Source organism: Trematomus bernacchii, unplaced genomic scaffold (genome assembly GCF_902827165.1).
Source record: "Trematomus bernacchii unplaced genomic scaffold, fTreBer1.1, whole genome shotgun sequence".
In the NCBI taxonomy this organism is placed as follows: Eukaryota; Metazoa; Chordata; class Actinopteri; order Perciformes; family Nototheniidae; genus Trematomus; species Trematomus bernacchii.
In genome coordinates, this window is record NW_022987803.1 from 448,383 (window position 1) to 472,262 (window position 23,880).

At 43.5% G+C, this 23,880-nt stretch overlaps 1 protein-coding gene across 1 annotated transcript; it reads left to right on the top strand.

The window, feature by feature from the left end:
• Positions 1-11,964: 11,964 nt before the first annotated feature.
• On the top strand, positions 11,965-23,287 carry frk (fyn-related Src family tyrosine kinase). The gene is made up of 8 exons (XM_034150548.1): positions 11,965-12,555; positions 15,158-15,279; positions 19,560-19,723; positions 19,839-20,007; positions 20,535-20,693; positions 21,851-22,032; positions 22,644-22,809; positions 22,993-23,287. Exons 1-8 carry the CDS (start codon positions 12,149-12,151, stop codon positions 23,199-23,201), a joined length of 1,578 nt encoding a protein of 525 aa, XP_034006439.1. The 5' UTR covers positions 11,965-12,148; the 3' UTR covers positions 23,202-23,287.
• Positions 23,288-23,880: the final 593 nt, after the last annotated feature.

Genomic DNA, 23,880 nt, shown 5'->3' on the forward strand with positions numbered 1-23,880 from the left:
GACCCCCAACGGAACAGGACACAGAGTTGGCAGGACCCCCGGCGGGACCCCCAACAGAACAGAACATGGAGCTGGCAGGACCCCCGGCGGGACAGGTGTCGGCGGGACCCCCAACAGGACAGGATATGGTGTAGGCAGGAAATCTGGCGGAGCAGGTGTCGGCGGGACCCCCAACAGGACAGGATCTGGTGTTGGCAGGAAATCTGGCGGAGCAGGTGTCGGCGGGACCCCCAACAGGACAGGATCTGGTGTTGGCAGGAAGCCCGGCGCAGCAGTAGTCGGCGGGACCCCCAACGGGACAGGACATGGGGTTGGCAGGACCCACAGCGGAACAGGTGTCGGCAGGACCCCCAACGATACTGGACGTGGAGTTGGCAGGACATCCGGCGGAGCAGTAGTCGGCAGGACCCACAGCGGAACAGGTGTCGGCAGGACCCCCAACGATACTGGACATGGAGTCGGCAGGACCCCCGGCAGAAGAGTAGTCGGCGGGACCCCCAACGGGACAGGACATAGGATTGGCAAGACCCCCAGCAGAAGAGTAGTCGGCGGGACCCTCAATGGGACAGGACATGGAGTTGGCAAGACCCCCGGCAGGGGAGTAGTCGGCGGGACCTCCAACGGCACAGGACATAGGGTTGGCAGGACCCCCGGCAGGAGAGTAGTCGGCGGGACCCCCAACGGGACAGGACATAGGATTGGCAAGACCCCCGGCAGGAGAGTAGTCGGCGGGACCTCCAACGGCACAGGACATAGGGTTGGCAGGACCCCCGGCAGAAGAGTTGTCGGCGGGACCTCCAACGGGACAGGACATAGGGTTGGCAGGACCCCCGGCAGAAGAGTAGTCGGCGGAACCCCCAACGGGACAGGACATAGGATTGGCAAGACCCCCGGCAGAAGAGTAGTCGGCGGGACCTCCAACGGTACAGGACATGGGGTAGGCGTCGGCCGCAGAGCCAACAGGACACGGGGGGCTGGCGTCGGCCGGTACGCCAACAGGAGATGAGGTGCTGGAGTCGGCCGGACCACCGACAGGACACGAGGGGCTGGAGTGGGCCGAACCACTGACAAAACACGGGGGGCTGGAGTGGGCCGAACCACTAACAAAACACGGAGGGCTGGCGTCGGCCGGGGAGCCAGTACTGGAGCCGAAACTGAAGCCGGAACCATGGCTGCTGGGGCCGGAACCATGGCTACTGGGGCCGGAACTGGGGCCGGAACCATGGCTGCTGGGGCCAGAACTGGGGCTGAAACCATGGCTGCTGGGGCCAGAACTGGGGCTGGAACCATGGCTGCTGGGACCAGAACTGGGGCTGAAACCATGGCTGCTGGGGCACGGGCTGGAATCCTGGCCCTGCGTCTCTTAGAGGCCTTTTGGAGACGCCGTGGACCTCCAACAGGACAGTAGTCGGATCCCAGGAAAGGGTTAGAGGCTTGAGAAAAGCTTCCAGGACTACATGTAAAATGTTGTAGCCACTCAGGCAACAAACCCCTGAGCCAGGGCTTGCGAGCAACCTCCTGGCGTGCCTCCTTCAAAGCAGCCACTCTACCCCGTATAGATGTGGCGTCATACCAGATATAAAAAAGGTACTCTAGAGAGTACCCAAGACGTTCCGCCTGTAGCAACAAAAAATCAGAGTCTGCCGAGTCCAATTCTGGTCGGTTCATTCTGTTAGGGTTCGGCAAAAGGTAGGACCCAAATGCAGATTAAAAGGGAAGCGGGTTTCAAAACAAAAGTGAGCTTTAATAAAAAAGCTGATGAACGTAAATAACATGGCATGAAACACATAGGTAACACGAGGAAGATACAATACCAAAAACGATCATGACCAACATGGAGGGAGACAGGAAAAACAAACAATGAACCGACAAGGCACACAGGGGAAGACAAGACTAAATACAGAGAGGGGTAATCACAAAACAAGACACAGCTGGGGTAAGGGAGGCAGAAACACAAGGGCAACAGGTGAACACAATCAGACAATCAGACACACCAGGGAAACTAACGACAGGAAGGCAAACACAGGAAGAAGGAACAAAGAAGACACAAGGAGGAAAACATTTCAAAACAAAAGGTGGAAAATGAAAACATAAATACAAAACCGTAACACATCCCTTTCAAGATGTTCAATATGTGTGTATACCTCCACCATTAAACCATCATATTCTGCACATTTCTTATACTATCTACATCAGGGCTCTCCAACACGTCGATCGCGAGCTACCGGTAGCTCGCGGGCAGCTTTTCAGTAGCTCGCCGCTCGATTATCGATTATAGCGTAGTAAGGTTGCTTATTGATTTTTCGGCCGCGGCTGGACAATAACGTTTTTTTATTTTAGATTTTTTTCTGTCACACGAATATCAAATGGTCGGTGACGCAGAGATCAAGGAACAGACGTGACAGCAGCACAGCGACAACACACACGGAGCAGTCTGCTTTCTCCACCAGCACGAGTCCAGAACTAACAGCAGAATGACCCGCTCTGAATCAGGCCCTGTCGCTGCGCCTCAGAGACACACAGGGAGGGATTTGTGTTTTTTGAAAAACACTCGTTATCGTCATGTCAGGTTTTTGGTGGATTTAATCAAGTCTTGGATTGCAGAGTATGAATGTCCTCTTGCTATTTTCAGTTGATAAATACTTGTGTAAAGTTTGTGAAGGCAGGAGGAAAGCTTCCGCGATCACCGTCTCCTCTCCGTTCCTCCAAACCCCGCCCCCTCCCTGAAAATAATGAGTGACAGGCTGATAGTGACCCGATAGAAACTTTATTATTCACTTAATCACTGATTGAGATATGATGAAGCTAACTTAATCTCATACATTCATGGGATTTATGTAACAGTAACGGGCCGTCTCCACGGCAGCGTTAAAAAATCTTGAAACGCTTCTGCCCATTCACTTTGAATGGGGTGACGTCACTTTTTTTCGCTTTCGCCGAAATGCATTGTGGGCAGGCGAGCGGAGATTCTCAGGATTTCAAGATCCAAAGTTGAACAATGTTCAACTTTTGAAGCTGAGGAGGAAGCGTCAGCCAATCAAATCCCGTGTACGCAAATCTGACAGTTCAAGCTCTAGCCAATCAAACGGCGTGTATGCTGGGAGAGACAGACCGCAGGTCATTTCCTCATATTCCAAAACATGGAGGAGAAATTAGCGGTAGCGAATCAATCACCCGGTGCTTTATGACCAGACCTACCGGGATATAAACCGGAGGAGCCAGGCATGGAGGGAGCTGGCAGAGACAGTGGTATGTTTTCGCCTGTTTTGGGGAGTTTATATCCAGTTTACTTCGGGCTTTTTGGCTTCATATGTCGCGGGCGGGAGATTCATGTGATTGGTTGATCGCAAAAAAATCCCCAAGCCTCAGATACGCCCACCTCCAAGATTTTTTTAACGCTGCCGTGGAGACGGCCCGTTAGACAGAGAATGTAAGTGTGCACCCACATGCACTATTTTTGTTTTTATAATGCTATTGTAAATACTCCTGCTGTTTTCAGACTCAAGTCATGTGTGTCTTTTTTTTAACAGAAGACCTAGCTAGAAGCTGCAGCTAGACTGCAGAAGTATTAGTTTTTTGTTTTTGAGGATGGAACCATTTTCACACACAGATATAGGGAGGCTAGACCTATACAATTGATTTATTATGGTTTATAATTTAATGTCAAGACGAAGAAGAAGAAGAAAAAGATGGCTGAACAACTGTTCAGTGTCAATCCTGTGGAGATCTCCAAAATAATGTTCAGCTTAAGTCTCAGCAAAACTCACAACATTTCTGGAGCCTTGTAGACCCAGAAAACTATAAGAACATTCACCAAGCAGCACTGAAAATGTCTGCTTTATTTGGTTCTGTTCTACATACCTTTGTGAAGCAGCTTTTTCTGACATGAATGAAATCTAAATACAGAACAAGACCGACTGATGAACATTTAAATGACTCTATTAAGTGAACCTAAGTGGGTCCAGCATACACCTCTATGGTGGACTGTATGCAGTGCCATTAATCTCACTAACAAAAGAGTGAAATGCTTGTAAGGTGGTGATTAAGGACACTTATGTGAATGTGTGTTCAGTGATGTACTTATTATGTGGGCCATAATAATATGTGAGAAATCTTCGTTTTCTTGGACCTTATTTTTGATAAGCTTTAGGTATTGCAATTTCACACGTGTACAAAAGTATAGCTTAATTCAACTGATGAGGGCTATGTGAATAAATGTAAGCGATGTGATGCAAGTAGCTCTTGGCCACTTTCATTTTTTGAAAGTAGCTCTCAGATGAAGAAAGGTTGGAGACCCCTGATCTACATACATCTTATAAGAGTATAATACATATGTATAATATCAGTTAAAATAAGTGCTTAAACATAGCAATGTTAACTATGTTTAAGCACTTATTTTAACTGATATTATACATATGTATTATACTCTTATAAGATGTATGTAGATAGTATAAGAAATGTGCAGAATATGACAGTTTAATGGTGGAGGTATACACACATATTGAAAATCTTGAAATCTCGAAAGGGATGTGCAAAATAGTCATTATATACAGTCTTTAATTAACTATTAGTAGAGAATAACGACGAGTAAAGAATATACTTTATAGGGATCCTATTAATATCTAATAATACAATTATAAAATGCAATAACGTGCTTTAACCAGTAGGTGTCCCTTTCTATCAGCTGTGCACCGTTATGGTGTAAATACAGCCTATCTACCAATTGGATCAAATATAAAAGTCAGCCGAATTAGTGTTGATACTGCAAGGAGACGTATTGTGCGAAAAGAAATGTAAGATGTTGTTTAATTGCTTATATATTTAAGATCCACGTCAAGTTTTCAGTTTTGGCGGCAGTTGTTCCTGTTTGTCTAGAAGTCTTCTCATCAGGGCTCTATAAATAGACAACTACGGCAGATATGTAATATTTAATGCAGCCGAAACGTGTATTACAATGCTCTTATGCCTGTAAACGGAGGAGGGATGCTGCAAAACTGGAGTGAATAACCCAGTCTCAGCGTCCTGTCCATCCACTCCGTCAACACACAGCTGCGCTTCTATTCCCCATAACACTGCGTTAGGGGATGTGCAATCAGCTGTGGGGCCCCAGCGATAAAGCTGTGGTACTCTCTGGTGACCCGTCCCGCCGCAGAACTCCCCGCGAAGGGAAGCTCTGCCCATGGGGGGTCGACACAGAAAGGGCCGACTCTCTACTGAGGTCCTTGAACGCACCGCGGCACGCTCTCTTGGGAGCGCGCGCTCCGCCATGATGTATTCTATGGAATGCCATTTAAGCCAAAATTAAATAAATAAATAAATACATAAATAATTAAATAAATACATATATATATAAATATGCCTATGAAATAAATTCTGAAATAAATAAATGAGGCAATAAATATGTATACATGTACATTTAAATACACATTTATTTATTTCATGGGACTTTTATTTCATAATGACACATTTATTTATTTCAAGAGACTTTTATTTCATAATGAGACATTTATTTATTTCAAGAGACTTTTATTTCATAATAACACATTTATTTATTTCAAGAGACTTGTATTTCATAATGACACATTTATTTATTTCAGGGGACTTGTATTTCATAATGACACATTTATTTATTTCAGGGGACTTGTATTTCATAATGACACATTTCCATTTCTTATATGCAAATGAACGGGGCGTGGTTAGCTCACAGATCCAGACCAAAGCAACAGCACCGCAACACTGACTCAATAGCTCTTGTTTCACACTCAGCCTGATTTAGCTCTGGTTCTTCCTGTTTCAGCCGCAGCGGAGCCGGCTCTAAACACCGAACACCGGTTCTTAGCTGACCCCACTTGGCTGCCCGGCAAGAACCAAGAACCACGCTCACGTCGGAAGGGGGCGAGATTAACCTGAGCCATAATAACAGTTTATGGCGAGTACGGAAAATGAAAGTTGTAACAAGCAGTAGCGCTGAGCAAAGTGACTAGAACGCAACCACACACTTATAAAAAAACACACTTTATAAAGTCAGGCAACACCAACCAGGCTTCGTGTGATTCTGTTTATTTGTACCTTACTTTGACCATCCGTTCACTGTCATTGATCATTGTGGAGAGCAGGCAGAAGTTTTGTTTTGTATTATAGCAGCTTATCAGATGGAATCAATACATGGGCTGCACAGGTTGTCATGTCCGACTATCACAAGTAGAATCATAATGAAAAGGTAAAATGTGCCTGTAGAAAACGGCTTATGCCACAATAGGATAGCAACAAGTAGTCAAGATAGTCAATTTAGCTTCGGTTGCTGTTGCATAACTGCGGTCAACTCAGCCGTCTCTCGCGTTCGCTTGGTCAAATCAGCAGCTATTCATTTTTGAGTGCGCAATTAATAGCGCCTTTACGGTAATCGCTGTACAAGAGTAAAATAATGCATGTTTTTTTCTGCTTTATTTGCAATACAAGTCATTTGTACCTTAAGTTCTTAATAAAACTGACACTGTTTGACTCAGTCCTAGTTTGACTGCTACAATAAAATGAAGTAGGCTACTTTTACTGTGTACTTTTTGGGTAATACTCTCTCAAACTCCCTTGCCGAGTACAATAATGCATGTTTTTAGCTATCTTTGATGAGAGATAAAATGGTATTTTGCCAAAAGTTCTTAGTTAAATTGATAGCCTATGGACTCAGTACTACTTGGACTACTACCACAAGTACAATCAAGTACTTTTACTGTGTACTTTTTGAGTAATACTAGGTCAAACTCCTGTCCTGAGTACATTCTTTCATGTATTCTGCTATCTTTGATAAGAGATAATATCTATATTTCAGGTATTTATTTAAATAAGAAGTGACCTTTGAATAAATATTGCAAAACAAAGCCTATATCACCTGCAGGCTTAGCCAGTGTGTATTTCTTCCTGCACTACAAGATTTCGATGTGTACACATCTGGGCCATTTATTGTGTAATTTCTCCAAACATATACAAATGCCTGTATTGGAGTCAAAAAGGTGCAGTAGAAGGACTTTAGCAGCATCATAAGAGGCCAACAAGAGTGACAGGGGTGTGTCACTGTGCTGAAGGAAGGTTGTGAACAGCTATCCAGGATAGTCTCTAAAGACGTTCCAAGGGGTAACAATGCTGCTGCTGGAGTACTGATCTAGTGGATGTAGTGTTGATGTCATCTGTCTACCTTATCCTCTTAAAATACTCTGTCTAACATTATCTGTACATTACATTACATTACATGTCGCTTTTATCCAAAGCGACTTACTAGTCCAGTATTCAGTACTGTGGACAATCCCCACAGGAGCAATTTGGGGTGAAGTGTCCTCCCCTGATTCGAAGTCCAGCACACTATCCACTGAGCCACAGCCTGCCAGTATTGTGAACGCTTTTAACGCTTATTAAATATAGCAGAAAACATGCATTATTCTACTCAGGAGGGGAGTTTGACAGGGGATCACTCAAACACTTGATTGTACTTGTGGGAGTAGTCCAAGTAGTACTGACTCAGTACAGTATCAATTTCATGTAGAACTTGTTGCAAAAAATCATTTTATCCCTCATCAAATATAGCAGAATACATTAATTATTGTACTCAGGAGGGGAGTTTGACAAAGGATTATTCAAGAAGTACACAGTAAAAATACTTTATTGTACTTGTGGGAGTAGTCCAAGTAGTACTGAGTCCAACAGTCCCAATTGTATTAAGAACTTATGGCAAAATATCATTTTATCTCTCATCAAAGATAGCTAAAAACATGCATTATTGTACTCTGGAAGGGAGTTTGACAGAGTATTACTCAACAAGTACACAATAAAAGTAGGCCACTTCATTGTATTTGTGGTAGTAGTCTAACAAGTACTGAGTCCAACACTGCCAATTTTATTAAGAACTTATGGATACAAATCATTTTATCTCATCAAATATAGCAGAAGTGGCATGAGTTTGTTCTCAGGGACTTTGAGAGAGTATTACCCAAAAAGTACACAGTAAAAGTAGCCTACTTCATTTTATTGTAGCAGTCAAACTAGGACTGAGTCAAACAGTGTCAGTTTTATTAAGAACTTATGGTACAAATGACTTGTATTGCAAATAAAGCAGAAAAAAACATGCATTATTTTACTCTTGTACAGCGATTACCGTAAAGGCGCTATTAATTGCGCACTCAAAAATGAATAGCTGCTGATTTGACCAAGCGAACGCGAGAGACGGCTGAGTTGACCGCAGTTATGCAACAGCAACCGAAGCTAAACTGACTATCTTGACTACTTGTTGCTATCCTATTGTGGCATAAGCCGTTTTCTACAGGCACATTTTACCTTTTCATTATGATTCTACGTGATAGTCGGACTCGGACATGACAACCTGTACAGCCCATGTATTGATTCCATCCATACTTGCCAACCTTGAGACATCAGAAATCGGGAGCATTTCCAAAACCACCGCGGGAGGGCGGGGGGGGGGGGGGGGGGGGGGGTGGGTGCTAGTGGATCGCCGGAGCTGTATTGGATTAACATTAACATGCTTATTGTAGTTGTAAATGCACTGCCTTGCGGCCTGTAGCACCATATGTGTGGGCTGGACCTGTATGTCCAGGAAAGGAGTGAGCAGAGGGTTTGCTGTGACTATCTTCCTCACCCTCTCAGACTTTCAGTTGCGCGCGCTACGCTACCATGGAAACCAAACAATGGTGTAGCTGTATTAAAGTCCGAGTGGAAACAGTCCTGAGTAAATCTGATTTTGTCAGAAATCGGGAGAAATATGACCCCGGGAGAGGGCAATGAAATCGGGAGTCTCCCGCGAAAATCGGGAGGGTTGGCAAGTATGATTCCATCTGATAGCTGCTATAATAATACAAAACAAAACTTGCTCTCCACAATGATCAATGACAGTGAACGGATGGTCAAAGTCAGATACAAATAAACAGAATCACACGAAGCCTGGTTAGTGTTGCCTGACTTTATAAAGTGTGTTTGTTTATAAGTGTGTGGTTGCGTTCTAGTCACTTTGCTCAGCGCTACTGCTTGTTACAACTTTCATTTTCCGTACTCGCCATAAACTGTTATTATGGCTCAGGTTAATCTCGCCCCCTTCCGACGTGAGCGTGGTTCTTGGTTCTTGCCGGGCAGCCAAGTGGGGTCAGCTAAGAACCGGTGTTCGGTGTTTAGAGCCGGTGTAGGTACCATATGTGTTCGGCCTACCAGATGTGTTCGGGGTCCGTTACGCTTACCAATGACGTCACGCATTGGCTGTACGGTAACCCAAGAGGACATTTTACACGGTCAAATTCCGAATGTATTGAAACTCCAGACTCAACGTAAGAGCTTGAGCCTCTTCGGGGGGTGCTAACATTTAAACATACACTTCATTCTTTACTTTGTCCGTTATTATATGTAGACATATATAAGATATTACTTTTTTCTCCGTCATGTTGTTTCCATAGCAACAACTTCAAAATAAAAGCATCTAAATAGATTTGTGTTCTACACACCAAAATACGTTATTTGAACACCCCTCTCGATCGATTTACAAGAAAAATTAGTATGGCCCGCCCTAATACACCAACGCAGTTTTTAAAGATATACATTTTTCAACACAGAATCATTTGCCAAATTACACCATATCCAATCATTTTACGAGTCAGAAAATGCTATCTGTTCATTGCAGTTATTGTTTATTGAATTAGATTACCATGAGCTCAACATAATTATGTAGAGTACAAGTCCACAGCCAAGAAAATGTTATTTGCATATCATTTTATTTATGAATATGGAATTATGGAATTCTAACACTGGAATTTGTTATTATTTACTATAACTTTATTATATTATTCGGGTACAGCCCTACTGTACCAAAATATCCGAATATTCGTTCGTTGGAGTACTATTCGGGTTTCAATTTCGTTATTCAGATATTCGTTTTTGGTTTTTTTCCCCGTTTTTTTTTCAAATTGAATTTATTGAAATCTCCAATATCAACGTAAGAGCTTGTGCCTCTTCGGGGGGTGCTAACACTTAACCATAAACGTTATCGTTTACTTTCTCCGTCTTTATATGTAGATATTACTTTTCTCCGTTAATCTCTGTCACGTTGTTTCCAAAACAACAACAACTTCCTGTCAACTGCGCTAACTCTCCTTCAAAATAAAAGCATGTCCATAAATAGGACATGCCAAATTACACTTAACACATAGCCTATACAACTGCAATGAATGTAACAAACACAATGCGATATCCTTTTCAATTTCAAAGAACACAAATTGGGTTACATTAACAAATAACTATAAAACAACAATACTGTAGAATAACAAAATGAATGCCGTGAATACACTGAAATACACGTGTTGAAGCGGTTCGCTGCTGATTACTACGATTCCGTACAGCCAATCACAATGGGTGACGTCATTGGTAAGCGACGGACCCCGAACACATATGGTAGGGCGAACACATATGGTACTGACACCGGCTCCGCTGTGGCTGAAACAGGAAGAACCAGAGCTAAATCAGGCTGAGTGTGAAACAAGCCTATTGAGTCAGTGTTGCGGTGCTGTTGCTTTGGTCTGGATCTGTGAGCTAACCACGCCCCGTTCATTTGCATATAAGAAATGGAAATGTGTCATTATGAAATACAAGTCCCCTGAAATAAATAAATGTGTCATTATGAAATACAAGTCCCTTGAAATAAATGAATGTGTCATTATGAAATAAAAGTCTCTTGAAATAAATAAATGTGTCATTATGAAATAAAAGTCTCTTGAAATAAATAAATGTGTCATTATGAAATAACAGTCTCTTGAAATAAATAAATGTCTCATTATGAAATAAAAGTCTCTTGAAATAAATAAATGTGTCATTATGAAATAAAAGTCCCATGAAATAAATAAATGTGTATTTAAATGTACATGTATACATATTTATTGCCTCATTTATTTATTTCAGAATGTATTTCATAGGCATATTTATATATATATATGTATTTATTTAATTATTTATGTATTTATTTAATTTTGGCTTAAATGGCATTCCATAGTATTCACCCAAACAGTGAAATGCATCAAGCGGAGTTTTTACACTCGGCGTTATGTGTTTCCTAACCCTGCTACGCCGGCCATAATGCCCCTTTACCCGCATAGCGCGGTTTATCACTCTCACCCGCGCATGCGCACTAGCTGCCTCCTTTACTGGAGTTACAACCTGGGCAGCGAGTGGGGAATCTGTACGGTCAACATTATGTGGCAGTGTGGAAAGAACAGACACTCAGACTGGGATACAAGCAATCTCTTTTATTTTGCACAAAAGAAGATTGTGTCAGCACAGTGGGGTCAAATATGGAAGGAGGCTGGGATTCGGTCCCTCAGCTCCTGGCCGGAGAAAGCAAACTCTCTCATCTCCCGGCCGGCACGCTTCCTCCCCGCCGCCCAGTCAGCTCCATGGATGACGGATGTATCAAAGTCATATAACTGTTGTGTCTCAAAGCGGAAGAGACTAGGTTAATTATTTTATTTGCCTAATATGGTTGCTTAAAAAACGCTACAAATACATTTGTCAATTCGTTTTTAATCTGCCATGCACGGTATCAATGTCTCTCAGCCACCGTAGTGTCGTGTCAGGTGGGCGTGTCGTGTAGGGGGCGTGTCGTGTACTTGCTGCGGCTGCAGCTGGACCATATTGGTTTAAATGCCCAGCATACTACCAAGCAAGCCTCCTCGACATTGAGAGTGTGTGTGTGTGTGTGTGTGTGGGTGTGGTGTGTGTGTGTGTGTGTGTGTGTGTGTGTGTGGGTGTGTGTGTGTGTGTGGTGTCGTGTGTGTGTGTGTGTGTGTGTGTGTGTGTGTGGTGTGTGTGTGTGTGTGTGTGTGTGTGTGTGTGTGTGTGTGTGTGTTGTGTGTGTGTGTGTGTGTGTGTGTGTGTGTGTGTGTGATGTGTGTGTGTGTGTGTGTGTGTGTGTGTGTGTGTGTGTGTGTGTGTGTGTGTGTGTGTGTGTGCGTACGCGCTGAGGCCAAACACTGCTCCCAGCTCTGGGAATATTTAAATGACTCACTGATCTTTTTATGCAATGTGGATAATGATCGCGCAGGAGGGATTCCCCCGAACTTTTTCCGCGTATTGCTGACAGGAATGACTCGCTGTGATTGACGGATGAACCATGGGGACGAAGATCAGCTTGTCTTCGTGCTGGCATAGTTTTTTAAAATGTTTTAAAAAGCCGAACCAATCTGAAGTGGTTTCAAAGCGTGAGGAAAAGGGTGTCACGGTTTTTGTAAATCCCGCTGCTGACAGTGAGGCAGATGCAGACTTTCATTCTAAACGCACCTTACCACCGCTCCCAGCCGGGGGGCCCGGGGGTGCCGGGGACCTGTACATCGCCCTATATGACTACACCGCCCGCACCGAGGAGGACCTGAGCTTCCGCACCGGGGACACGTTGGAGGCTCTGGACAAAAGCACTGGGGACTGGTGGTTTGCCAAAGCCCTCAACGGGGTCTCGGCGCCCAAAAAGGGATACATCCCGGCGAACTATGTGGCCCCTGTGGAGAGTATCGATGCAGAACCGTGAGTCCACCATCTTCAGTTCCTGCTTCCATATTCATTTAGAGTTCTCCAACATAGCGCTCCCCCTCTCTTCAAGCCCAACCAGAGAGTTTCCCAGTTACCTTGTGATCTTCCAACAGAGGTGGAGAAGTACTCAAATCTTGTACTTAAGTTCAAGTAAAAGTACTCAGATGTTGTACTTAAGTTAAAGTAGAAGTACTCGGAGTGTAGGAATACTCTGTTACAGTAAAAGTCCTGTATTCAAAATGATACTCAAGTAAAAGTAGAAAAAGTAATAGCATAAAAATGTACTTAAAGTAGCGACAGTAAAAGTAGTCATTGAGCAGATTGGTCCATTTCAGAATAATATATATGATATGTTTTATAATGATTGATCATGAAAGTGTTATCAAAGCTGGTAAAGGTGCAGCTAGTTTGAATGACTTTGTATACTGCAGGGTAGCTTGTGAATTTACTCCAGGTGGAACTAAAGTCTGATATAACACTTGATTATATAATAAGTAACTAAAGGGATTAAATACATGTAGTGGAGTAAAGTACACCATTTAACTCTGATTTATAGTGGGGTAGAAGTACAAAGTAGCATTACAAGTACCTCAAAATTGAACCAGTACTTGAGTACATTTACTTAGTTACTTCCAATGCCTGTGTTCCAACATTGTTTGGAAATCCTACTGACTGACAGAATATAGGTCCTCTAAGAGCCATAACTTTGTATTTTGATACAGATGTACAAGACGGATCAGTTTTATTTGTATAGGTTTTTACTGCTGAATAATGCTACAAAGCAAAGGCTTGGCTTAAACTAGTTATTGATTATCTGTGAGCAGGAAATGTAGGCCTACAGGTTAATCATTTCCTGGCAGTAAGTCTGAAAACACATGCAACAATGCTTTGAAACACCTCGCTGATGATGTGTTGTTTCAGAGCAATGACTTTATCTGTCCTACCAGAAACTTGTTTTGCAGCAGACTTATTTTTGGCTGCAGGTAGCCAGCTCTACTACGAAAGGCCTCGCTCAGATACAGTTCTGTGAATGCGAACATTTACACACATTGTGTTCATTAACACAACAAAGAAGTAGGCTTTTATCTCCTCTATTTCTGCGTGTAGCTGAATGGTTGGAAATAGTTTGTCACAAAGGTCCAACCCATGTCTGTGACTCATTCTCAGCATGCTCGGCCTCTCAGTGAAACCTGTTTCTTCCTAGCTGTTTTTCCTGTTTTGTTCTCATGGACAAATGTTCCGCATCATTTGTGTCATAGTTAACCTCACAAAAAACCTGAGATAGATGGAGGAGTTCCAATTTGATGTGGGTTGGTGCTTTACATTTAGCCTTTGATGAATGTAACATTGCACATATACATGTCCAAAATGTTTATATATTCTGTTTTGGCTCACCTCTGATAAATTTGAGCTTCCAGTTATTTTCATCTGTAGTCTGTAGAGATTTTCAGTTTGATCCGGGGCCGGAACCATTTGCCTGGCAACCTGGGCAAAGAAATAACTTGTGGGCCCCCTTGTTGACCCCCATATGTATGTCTGTCATGATGAAATAATTCAGGGTTAAGTATCATTTTAGATCAATTCTATGTTCTTATTCCACAAAATAATGAAAATACTTCTACAGCCTGGCTGGGACTCCTGCTTGTGGTGAATAGCCGCGTTCACACCGGAGTACTTTTCACCGTACTTTTCGCGTTTAGTTCCGTTAGTACCCCTTATGTCGCGTTCACACCAAAAAGAGCACTTCATCTCGGGAACTTTTACCCCCATTTTTAGTGCCTGCTGAGAGATGGTACTTTCCTGGGGGAAAAAAGTGCCCCAGTTCTGATTGGCTGGGTGAATTGCAAACCACGCCCCGTACAACTCTGAAATGTTTTGTAGAGCCGCCATTTTATTATCCTCGCATTAGCATTATTAGCATTAGCATTCGCCCAGCGCACAAACGCAGAGAGACTAACTTATGGCAACACAAAATAAAACATGGGAGCAGTGGAGATGAGGAGGTGTCGGCGTTCTGGCGATTTACTCGGAAGGCTTCGGTAGAAGCTGCTGGGAGTCCCAGCAGCTTCTACTGAAGCCAGTCCCCAACTCCGGGGACTTCCGGCCGGGGACTCCGGGTGGCAGTATACGCCGTGAAGTTGTTTGCTGCCTGCCAGTAAACCCAAAGCAGAAGAAGAAGAAGAAGAAGTGACGTCAGCGGCTCATTTGCGTAATCTTCCCTCAGGGAAAAGTACTCCGGTGTGAAAGCGATCTGTACTAAATGCCCTGGGGTCATAAGTGCCGGGGCTCAGAGTGCCGGCACTAAATACGGCAAAGTACTTGGTGTGAACGCGGCTAATGTGGATTAAACGCAGTGCCCCCCCATGCAGCTGTGTGGCTCATAGATGAGCCTTTCAAAGAGTGGTGCAGTGATGATGTATTGTTGTAGAACGACCCAGAAATTGGCATTGCATTTTTGAGTGGGTGAACGAGACGGTGTTATACAGTGTTTTAGTGCTTAGACAGTTCACAGTTTGCAATCAATAAAAGTATTGATAATGCAGTTTACAGCCGTTACATTTGACAAGTTCTGCTTCCTCATACATTGTGATTGCAGATGGTATTTTCCCGACACCAAGCGGCTGGATGCAGAGAAGATGCTGCTGGCAGAGGGGAACCAGCACGGAGCCTTCCTCATCAGGAACTGTGAGAGTCAGAGAGGCGAGCGCTCCCTCTCAGGTGAGAGAAGACTGGGCCTACCCTACTGGTCTCTAAAACATTGTGAACAACTACATATATCTCAAAATGGATTTCCAGGAAGTGAAGTCACTTATAGATAATAACTTAAATGATTTTCCTTTAAAAAACAAATTGGGGATTTTACAAGCCATATGATAAACCCTCTATCAATGAACTGCTACACTATCAGAATAATTATGAACGTATCATAACTTGGGAAGCTGTTTGCTGTAGTAATGTCTGTCTAACATTCTTAAAGCAAACTGACTTCATTATAATTGCACTATTGTACCATTCTGCTGTGTGCGTACTTCTCTGCCACAAAACACACATTTCCAAATACCCTATTGTTAAGGTCTCTTATCATCAATTGACTCAAAGGATTAGTGGTTTCAGGGTCATGAAGTGGAATACATCGAGGTCTGTGCTCCCATAAAGCAGGCTGATAACTTTATCTCCCTCTTTTCTAATCTGTGTTCTCACTCCGGCCTTGCTCTTTCCATTATGACTGAATTCTTTCCATGTTCATTAAGTACAGCCAGTTGATGACCTCATCAGCCCCGGGTTATTTCACAGAATGTGTGGGAATACGGTGAACATGCATTTAACCCATCTTTATTTTACTTATTTAATAGCAAGGCATCCAAGCAACAAATGGTTTTAAATATATTTAATAAATAGTATTGTTTGAACCTCAGAGAACCCCACAGTTAATCTAGGAAAGGCTGAATAAAATATGAATGAATAGTTATTGTTCTATTACAACATTTAAAAAAAAAAAAAAAATGTTCAAGGTTCAAGGTTCTTTATTGTCAATCTGACATAGCTACAGAGTAATTATGTAGTTGAAAATCTTATGTCACAGGCTTCTCCAACAGTGCAACATAATAACATAATAACAATAAGAGCAAGAGCAATACAAAAAGAATAATAGTTATAAAATAAAATAAAGTGATGCAGTACGAGTCTATATACAAGTTATTGGAGTGATATATATATATATATATATATATATATTAGGTATTAGATGCATAATACTGAGTAGCAGATGAATGTTTGAAGTTGTTTCAACAGTTCAATTGTTTAACAGTCTCACTGCCCGCGGGAAGAAACTGTCTCCGAATCTTCTTGTCCTTGCCAGGATGCTGCGGTAACGTCTGCCAGACGGCAACAGAAAGAACAGTTTGTGGCTGGGGTGATGGGGGTCTTTGATAATCCGTAGTGATTTCTTCCTGAGCCGCTGGGAGTAAAGGTCCTCCATGGATGGCAGCTCCGTCCTGGTGATGTGCTGTGCAGTTTTCACCACCCTCTGTAAAGCCTTACGATTGAGGTCGGTGCAGCTGCCGTACCAGGCCGTCATGCTGCCAGTCAGGATACTCTCTATGGTGCACCTGTAGAAGTTGCAGAGTATCCTGGAATCCATTTTGAACCTCCTCAGCCTGCGGAGGAAGAAGAGCCGCTGTCGAGCTTTCTTGGTGATGGTGGTGGTGTGAAGAGACCATGTCAGGTCCTCAGTGATGTGGACCCCAAGGAACCTGAAGCTTTTGACTCTCTCCACCGTAGTCCCATTGATGGCGATGGGGGCGTGTCCCTCTCCCTGCTGCTTCCTGTAATCCACAATCAGCTCCTTTGTTTTGCTGATGTTGAGATGGAGGTTGTTCTCCTGGCACCAAGATGTCAGTTTTTCGACCTCCTCTCTGTACGCCGTCTCGTCATCGTCTGTGATCTGGCCGATGACGGTCGTGTCATCAGCAAACTTCACGATGGTGTTGGAGCTGTGTGTGGCCACACAGTCGTGAGTGAACAGGGAGTAGAGGAGAGGGCTGAGCACGCAGCCTTGAGGGGCACCGGTGTTGAGAATCAGGGTGGAGGATGTGATGTTCCCCACCCGCACTGCCTGGGGTCTGCCCGTCAGGAAGTTCAGGATCCAGTCACAGAGGGCGCTGTTGAGCCCGAGGTCTCTGAGCTTGATGGCCAGCTTGGAGGGCACAATGGTGTTGAATGCTGAACTGTAGTCAATGAACAGCATTCTCACATATGTGTTCCTGTTCTTCGGGTCCAGGTGTGAGAGGGCAGTGTGGATGGTGAGGGCTATGGCGTCGTCTGTGGACCTGTTTGCTCTGTAGGCAAACTGCAGGGGGTCCAGAGATTCAGGGAGGGAGGAGGTGATGAATGATTTGACTAACCGCTCAAAGCACTTCATTATGGTGGAGGTGAGTGCTACTGGGCGGTAGTCGTTGGGGCAGGTGATGATTGTCTTTTTGGGGACAGGAACGATAGTGGAATGTTTGAAGCATGTGGGGACTACAGACTGCAACAGGGACCTGTTGAAGATGTCTGTGAACACCTCTGCCAGCTGAACTGCACACACCCTGAGAACACGGCCAGGGATGCCATCAGGTCCAGGAGCCTTGTGTGGGTTAACCCTTTTAAAGGATTTACACACATCTGCCCTGTGTAAAACAAAAGGGCAGTGTAGCTCCTGGTCCCTCTGTACCTCCACAGCCTGGCTGCTCTCAAAGCGTGCAAAAAAACTGTTTAGCTCATCTGGGAGAGATGCGCACGCAGACACTCCCGCAGCACCCCCGCTGCTCCTTTGTAGTCAGTCATTGTCCTTAGTCCCGCCCACATATTCCTAGTGTTACAGCCTTTGAAGTCAGATTCCACCTTGTCTTTGTACTGTCTCTTTGCATTTTTAATTGCTCTCCGGAGATCATACCTAGACTTCCTGTACTCCTCCAAATCACCCGCTCTGTGCGCGAGAGTGCGCGCTTTCAGCTTGCAGCGCACATCGGAGTTTATCCAGGGCTTTTGATTTGGGAATGTCCGTACAGAAACCTTAGGTACCACGTCATCGATGCATTTCCCAATGTAGCAGATGACAGTGTCCGTGTGTGTGTTGATGTTATTGTCCTCAAACACACTCCAATCCGTGGATGCAAAGCAATCCTGCAGTGCTGAATCTGACTCCTCGCTCCATCGCTGTACTGTCCTTGTTACCGGTCTGTCCCTTTTAAGTTTCTGCTTGTAAGCAGGCAACAACAGTAGTGAGATGTGGTCTGATTTGCCGAAGGGAGGGCGAGGGAGAGCCTTATATCCATTCCGGAAAGGGGAATAAACATGGTCCAATATGTTTCCCCCGCGCGTCGGGCAGTTGATGTGTTGGTCATTAGAATATATTGTTCATGCTTATTTCTTTAGGCAGCAATACATTCACAAAGAAAAACACACTTTTGTAATGTTTGCATTCTAATTCAAGGTTATGAAGAGTCCCTTTTTTCTTCATACTTAAGCACATAACAGGTACAAGACTTAAACAAATACTTAGCACCTACTAAAATGTGACCCAGAGTGAGGTGTTAGTATATAATTATGTTTTTATAAATATCTGTTCTGAATATTCAAATGACATCTCTTAACCTTAAAGTGGCATCAAACACTATTTTAATAAATCACGGAATAGATGGAATATAAAGATTGTAGTAATGAACAAACAGAATCCTCAGCAGCTCCCCTTCAGCTCTGAAGAGTCGTATTGCTTTAGTTAGAGCTCTGATCGCTCTCATGAAGTTCACAGCAGCTGTTTCAGGGTTTTCCGACACTTTACCGTCTCACTGGTGAATGAAGTGGGGCAATTTCACTCTTTTTCTGTGTTTACAGCTTGATGTGTTGCAACCAAAAGGCAATACATAATAATCAGTAAACACTGACCTAACCCAATTAAAGAGTGTCTCTACTTTAAAGAGTCCTCTCCTGCTGATGTTCAGGTGTATATCAGTATGTAGTGTCTCTACTTTAAAGAGTCCTCTCCTGCTGATGTTCAGGTGTATATCAGTATGTAGTGTCTCTACTTTAAAGAGTCCTCTCCTGCTGATGTTCAGGTGTATATCAGTATGTAGTGTCTCTACATGTCTCCATGCTTTAATGTTCAAAAAGCTCTTTATTTTTCTCATACTGCCTGTGCTGCAGCACCTCTTTTCACCCTGTGTCTGAAACCAGAGCCCAGTCTGCTCTGATTGGTTAGCTGGCGTCCATTGTAGGCTTTTCAGGCAGGGGAGCAGTGTGTGGTAGAGAAACTCCCTCTGGAGGGAACTTTGGGATTGTAGCCTTTACAGACCATTTACATGCACAAAAACCTATAGAACACACTACAGGAGAGGGAACACCCCCCAAAACATGCGTTGGCTTCGTTTGATAAAGACTTGAAGCCTCCTGTCAGAGGAAAACTTACCTCACAATTCCCACTCTTGTGTAAACTCTGATGTTGGCTTGTGTTTCAGTGCTGGACTGTGGGAAGGTGAAGCATTACAAACTGAAAAAACTGGAGAATGGTCATGTGTTCGTGTCCAGGGCCCGATCCTTCCTTACTGTACAGGAGTTGGTGGCTCATTACTCCCAGGAGGCCGATGGCCTCTGTGTGCGTCTGGGGGAGCCTTGCAAAAAGGTAAACACATCCTCTCAAATCCTTTCATCCCTTGTTTTCTTCCTAAAGTTCATGTTTGAATACAGTATGAAGTCATGGTGATGTGAGTAGACTTTGACTCTTCCTGTGTGTGCAGATGGAGGCTCCACAGACTCACGGCCTGTCCTACAACACCGTGGACCAATGGGAGATTGATCGCAACTCCATCAAGTTGCTAAGGAAGCTTGGCGCCGGACAGTTTGGAGAAGTGTTCGAAGGCCTGTGGAACGAGACCACAGCGGTCGCAGTGAAGACCCTCAAACCTGGTACACTAATGCTTCCACTCTCTTACTGGAGGGTTAAACCAGAAACATGCTAGTGTTAAGGATGGGTAAACAACTGTTACTGTAACTGTGGAAGTTGATTTGATCCTTCTAATGGAGATAGGATAAATGAAATCTGAAAATGAAATCAATATCTCACTAACTGTTGTTTCTCGTCTATAGTTAAGATTATGCATAAAATGCATCACAAATGTCCTGTTTTGTGAAGAAAAAACATAATCTTCCATAATGTCCATCCTTGCTTTAAGATTCACTCCACACTGTAGTGGATTCTTCCTTGATGTTTTACACTTCCACCACAAGTTTCATGAAAATCAGGCCAGTCATTTCTGTAATCCTACAGACAGTCAGGCGATAAACCAAGCCAAAACATGACCTCCATGATGGTGGTCCAAGAATCTATGTAAGAATGAGTGTACACACACTGTATCACACACAGTGCGACAAGAACAATGTAACCAACCACTGCAAAACACTGCTCATATACCCCCCTGTACCACCTATCACAGGAACCATGGACTCGGAGGACTTCCTGAGAGAGGCTCAGATCATGAAGAGGCTGAGGCATGCCAAGCTGATCCAGCTGTACGCTGTGTGCACCATGGAGCAGCCCATCTACATCATCACTGAGCTGATGAAGAACGGCAGCCTGCTGGACTACCTCCAAAGTAACATACCTCATGTTGATCTACCCATGACATTATGAGCTGCTGCTACTTTATGACCAGATCAAAGTCCACTGCTAGTTTGCAAGTGTCAGGGCGACAGTAGAGATTTATCACAGATCAACACAACTATTACGATCCTACAGTGCACAAATTAAAACTTGTTCGCCATATTCAACATCATTTTCTTTATTAGTCTAAGCCAGTTGCCTTCATCATCAAAATCCATTCCAGGTTCTGGCTCCGTCCACTTTCCCAATGAGTACGTCTTAAACTTGAGTTTTTATGTTAATCCTTTTCATTCATAATTTTTTGGTTTTATTATTTTTCTTAATTAAATGTAAGGGAATAATTCTGCAGATGAAACCCTGATATCTTCCAGCAGTCCACTTGCTCTGACACTCAGAACATGCATTAGGCCTGCATGTTTAACTCTAAATGCCTGTATAGAAAAGACCATTTTGAAATAACTGCTAGCAGGCTTGTTCGTTCACACTTTTCATGCTTTCACAAACGTACAACTTCAACCTCTAAATTCATGCCTTCTAGGGTGAAACTGTGGCTGCTAGTTTAGAGAAACCTTATTTTTTGCCATAATATTTGTTTCTGTATATATTAAATGTAGCAGACAGAAGGAATGTATATTATTTAAAAGTGAATGAATTTCCTGGATGACCTTTAACTGAGGGCAGTCTTAACATGCTCAAACGATGGCTTCTCAGTGTGGCATAAAGCCAGTGAAGATCACATGTAGCAGACAGAGAGTGAGTCTGAGCTCAGCGGAGGAACATATTGCCCAGTGGGGTGTGAGATGTAGTTTCACATCAACCATAAGTCACCATACACCCTACTGCTGTAACCTCTCATGGCTAAGACACGTTCATGAGATCATGCTCACTACATTTAAGTAGAGAGAATAATAAGAGTAATCATTCAGCCGTAATTTAGATTTGTCAAAGTTCCCTGCTTCCATCTAGCATTGGAAACATTTTGAAATAATTGAATATTATGCAAATGTCTTATTTTACATCTTAATAACATCTCCAGATTAGATATATAAAAAACATACTTCTATCACCATTGTCTTTATGCCATGACAGTATCTTTAGACCTTTTAGCATGCTAAGACTGCACTGATTATTCCTCTGTCCTGCTTCCAGACGATAAGGGCGCCATGCTGCGTATCTCTGACCAGATAGAGATGGCTGCCCAGGTGGCGTCGGGCATGGCTTATCTGGAGCTTCAGAACTACATCCACAGAGACCTGGCAGCGAGGAACGTGCTGGTGGGAGAGAACAACATCTGCAAGGTTGCCGACTTTGGCCTCGCCAGGGTCTTCATGGTGGGTATGACATTTAAAGTGCTGTAGTATACTGTATGTCATAGTTACAAACTAAAATACAACAGTATACACTGCCATGAAAAATTGTACACAGCCTGAAATAAGTACTTTAGTAAACGGAAGTAGCTTTGTATCTTTTAGACCTGTATACAGTGTATTTGAAAAAATACCTATTCTGCTTTTTGGAGTGTTCCCTCTCCCGTAGTGTGTTTTATAGGTTTTAGTGCATGTAAATGGTCTAACATCCCTGGGTTCCCTTCTCTCCCCCACACTCGTGCCACAACCTGAACATTAGCACATTAGGGGCCCTTTTTAACAAAGAGCAGCCTGTGATCGATCGCTTTAATGCACTTTGAGTAATGTGGCAGCCTACTGACACACAGAAAGGCAGTGTGTGTGTGTGTGTTTGTCTTTTTGAACATTATTGAATGGAAACATGTCTGAATTCTTTACTTGTATCCAATGTCGACCCTGTTTACTGCCTAAAAAATACGCCACAGGTTGTGTGAACATCCAGACATCAGTGTAGTCTGGTCATGTTGTGAATGAACATATCTTTACAATGAAGCTGACTGACAGTTACAAACTATAATGTCTTGTTTTTTTTTTAGAAAGAGAATGAAAATGTGTATGAAGCCAAAGAAGGAACTAAATTCCCTGTGAAGTGGACCGCTCCGGAAGCCATGCACGACAACAAGTTCAGCATTAAATCAGATGTTTGGTCCTTTGGAATCCTGCTGTATGAGATCATGACGTTTGGACAGATGCCTTATCCCGGTGAGACTCTCATCTTGCTGGTCATAAATCATTCTCTGAGATTTAGAAAAAATAGAAAACATTGTATTCAGAATTCTATGATTTTAAGTAACTTTCCAAAGGTCTCAAAACCTTTCAGGTAAACTGACTATAGAAAATAATTGTCTGCAAGATAAGTACCATTGTCCTTGTGTTTTTCTCCAGCCATGACCAACTACCAGGTGGTTCAGAGGGTTCCCCAGGGCTACAGGATGCCATGCCCCCCCAACTGCCCCAAAGTCATGTATGACATAATGATGGACTGTTGGAAGCAGGACGAGCCGGACCGGCCCACATTCGAGACGCTGCAGTGGAAGCTGGAGGACTTCTTCGACATGGACGTGACCTCGTACGACGATGCCGCCCGGTACTAGCACTCTGAGCCGGCTGTGAGACACTGGAAGACACAAATAAACTATTCTTTCTGCACTGAAAATAAATCAAAACCACCTGAATCCAAGCATGAACAAGTTCACAGATTGAAGTGTAATTAAAATGTCCACTCATTGCGGTCAAGTGAAGGATTTAAAATGTTTGATCTGCATGTGATAGAACACTGAGCGTGTCTGGATGCAGCAGTTGGTGAGGACACAGGTCTTTGTTAGACAACTCAATGCACTTTCAGACAGGCTGCTGTAACTAAAGCACAGAGAGCTGCTATCCGTCCACCTCCTCCAACTGGTTCTTCCAGCTGAAAGGAATGTGTGCAATACATTCTTTCCATTGCCAAGCTACCTGCCGTAAGTCACGAGTCACTTCTGACATGCTCCGTCAGTTCCAGAGTGGCAGGTGCCCTCAACTGCACCCATTCCTAAATGTATAGCTACAAGTGATTTAAGGTTATTTAAAGGAAGGAGACTGTTGTTAGTCCCAGCTAAAGGGGCCCAGTAAATTAAAGATAATAAGACTCTAAACTACTACTTCACTCTTAAGGCCACGCCTTGATTATATAATGAAATAGTTTCACTTAAGCCTTTGTCCCCTGTAAGACAGGTACAAGAGTTAAAATGAGGTATGGATGTGGTCCAGTTTCTACCGAGCCCTGAAGGAGGA

What these genes read in the sequence shown, in the direction of transcription:
- frk (XM_034150548.1), top strand. Translation starts at nt 12,149, where the DNA reads ATGGGGACGAAGATCAGCTTGTCTTCGTGCTGGCATAGTTTTTTAAAA. An exon ending in GAGAGTATCGATGCAGAACC is followed by an intron (nt 12,556 to 15,157) that starts GTGAGTCCACCA and finishes TTGTGATTGCAG; the next exon opens with ATGGTATTTTCCCGACACCA. An exon ending in TGGACAGATGCCTTATCCCG is followed by an intron (nt 22,810 to 22,992) that starts GTGAGACTCTCA and finishes GTTTTTCTCCAG; the next exon opens with CCATGACCAACTACCAGGTG.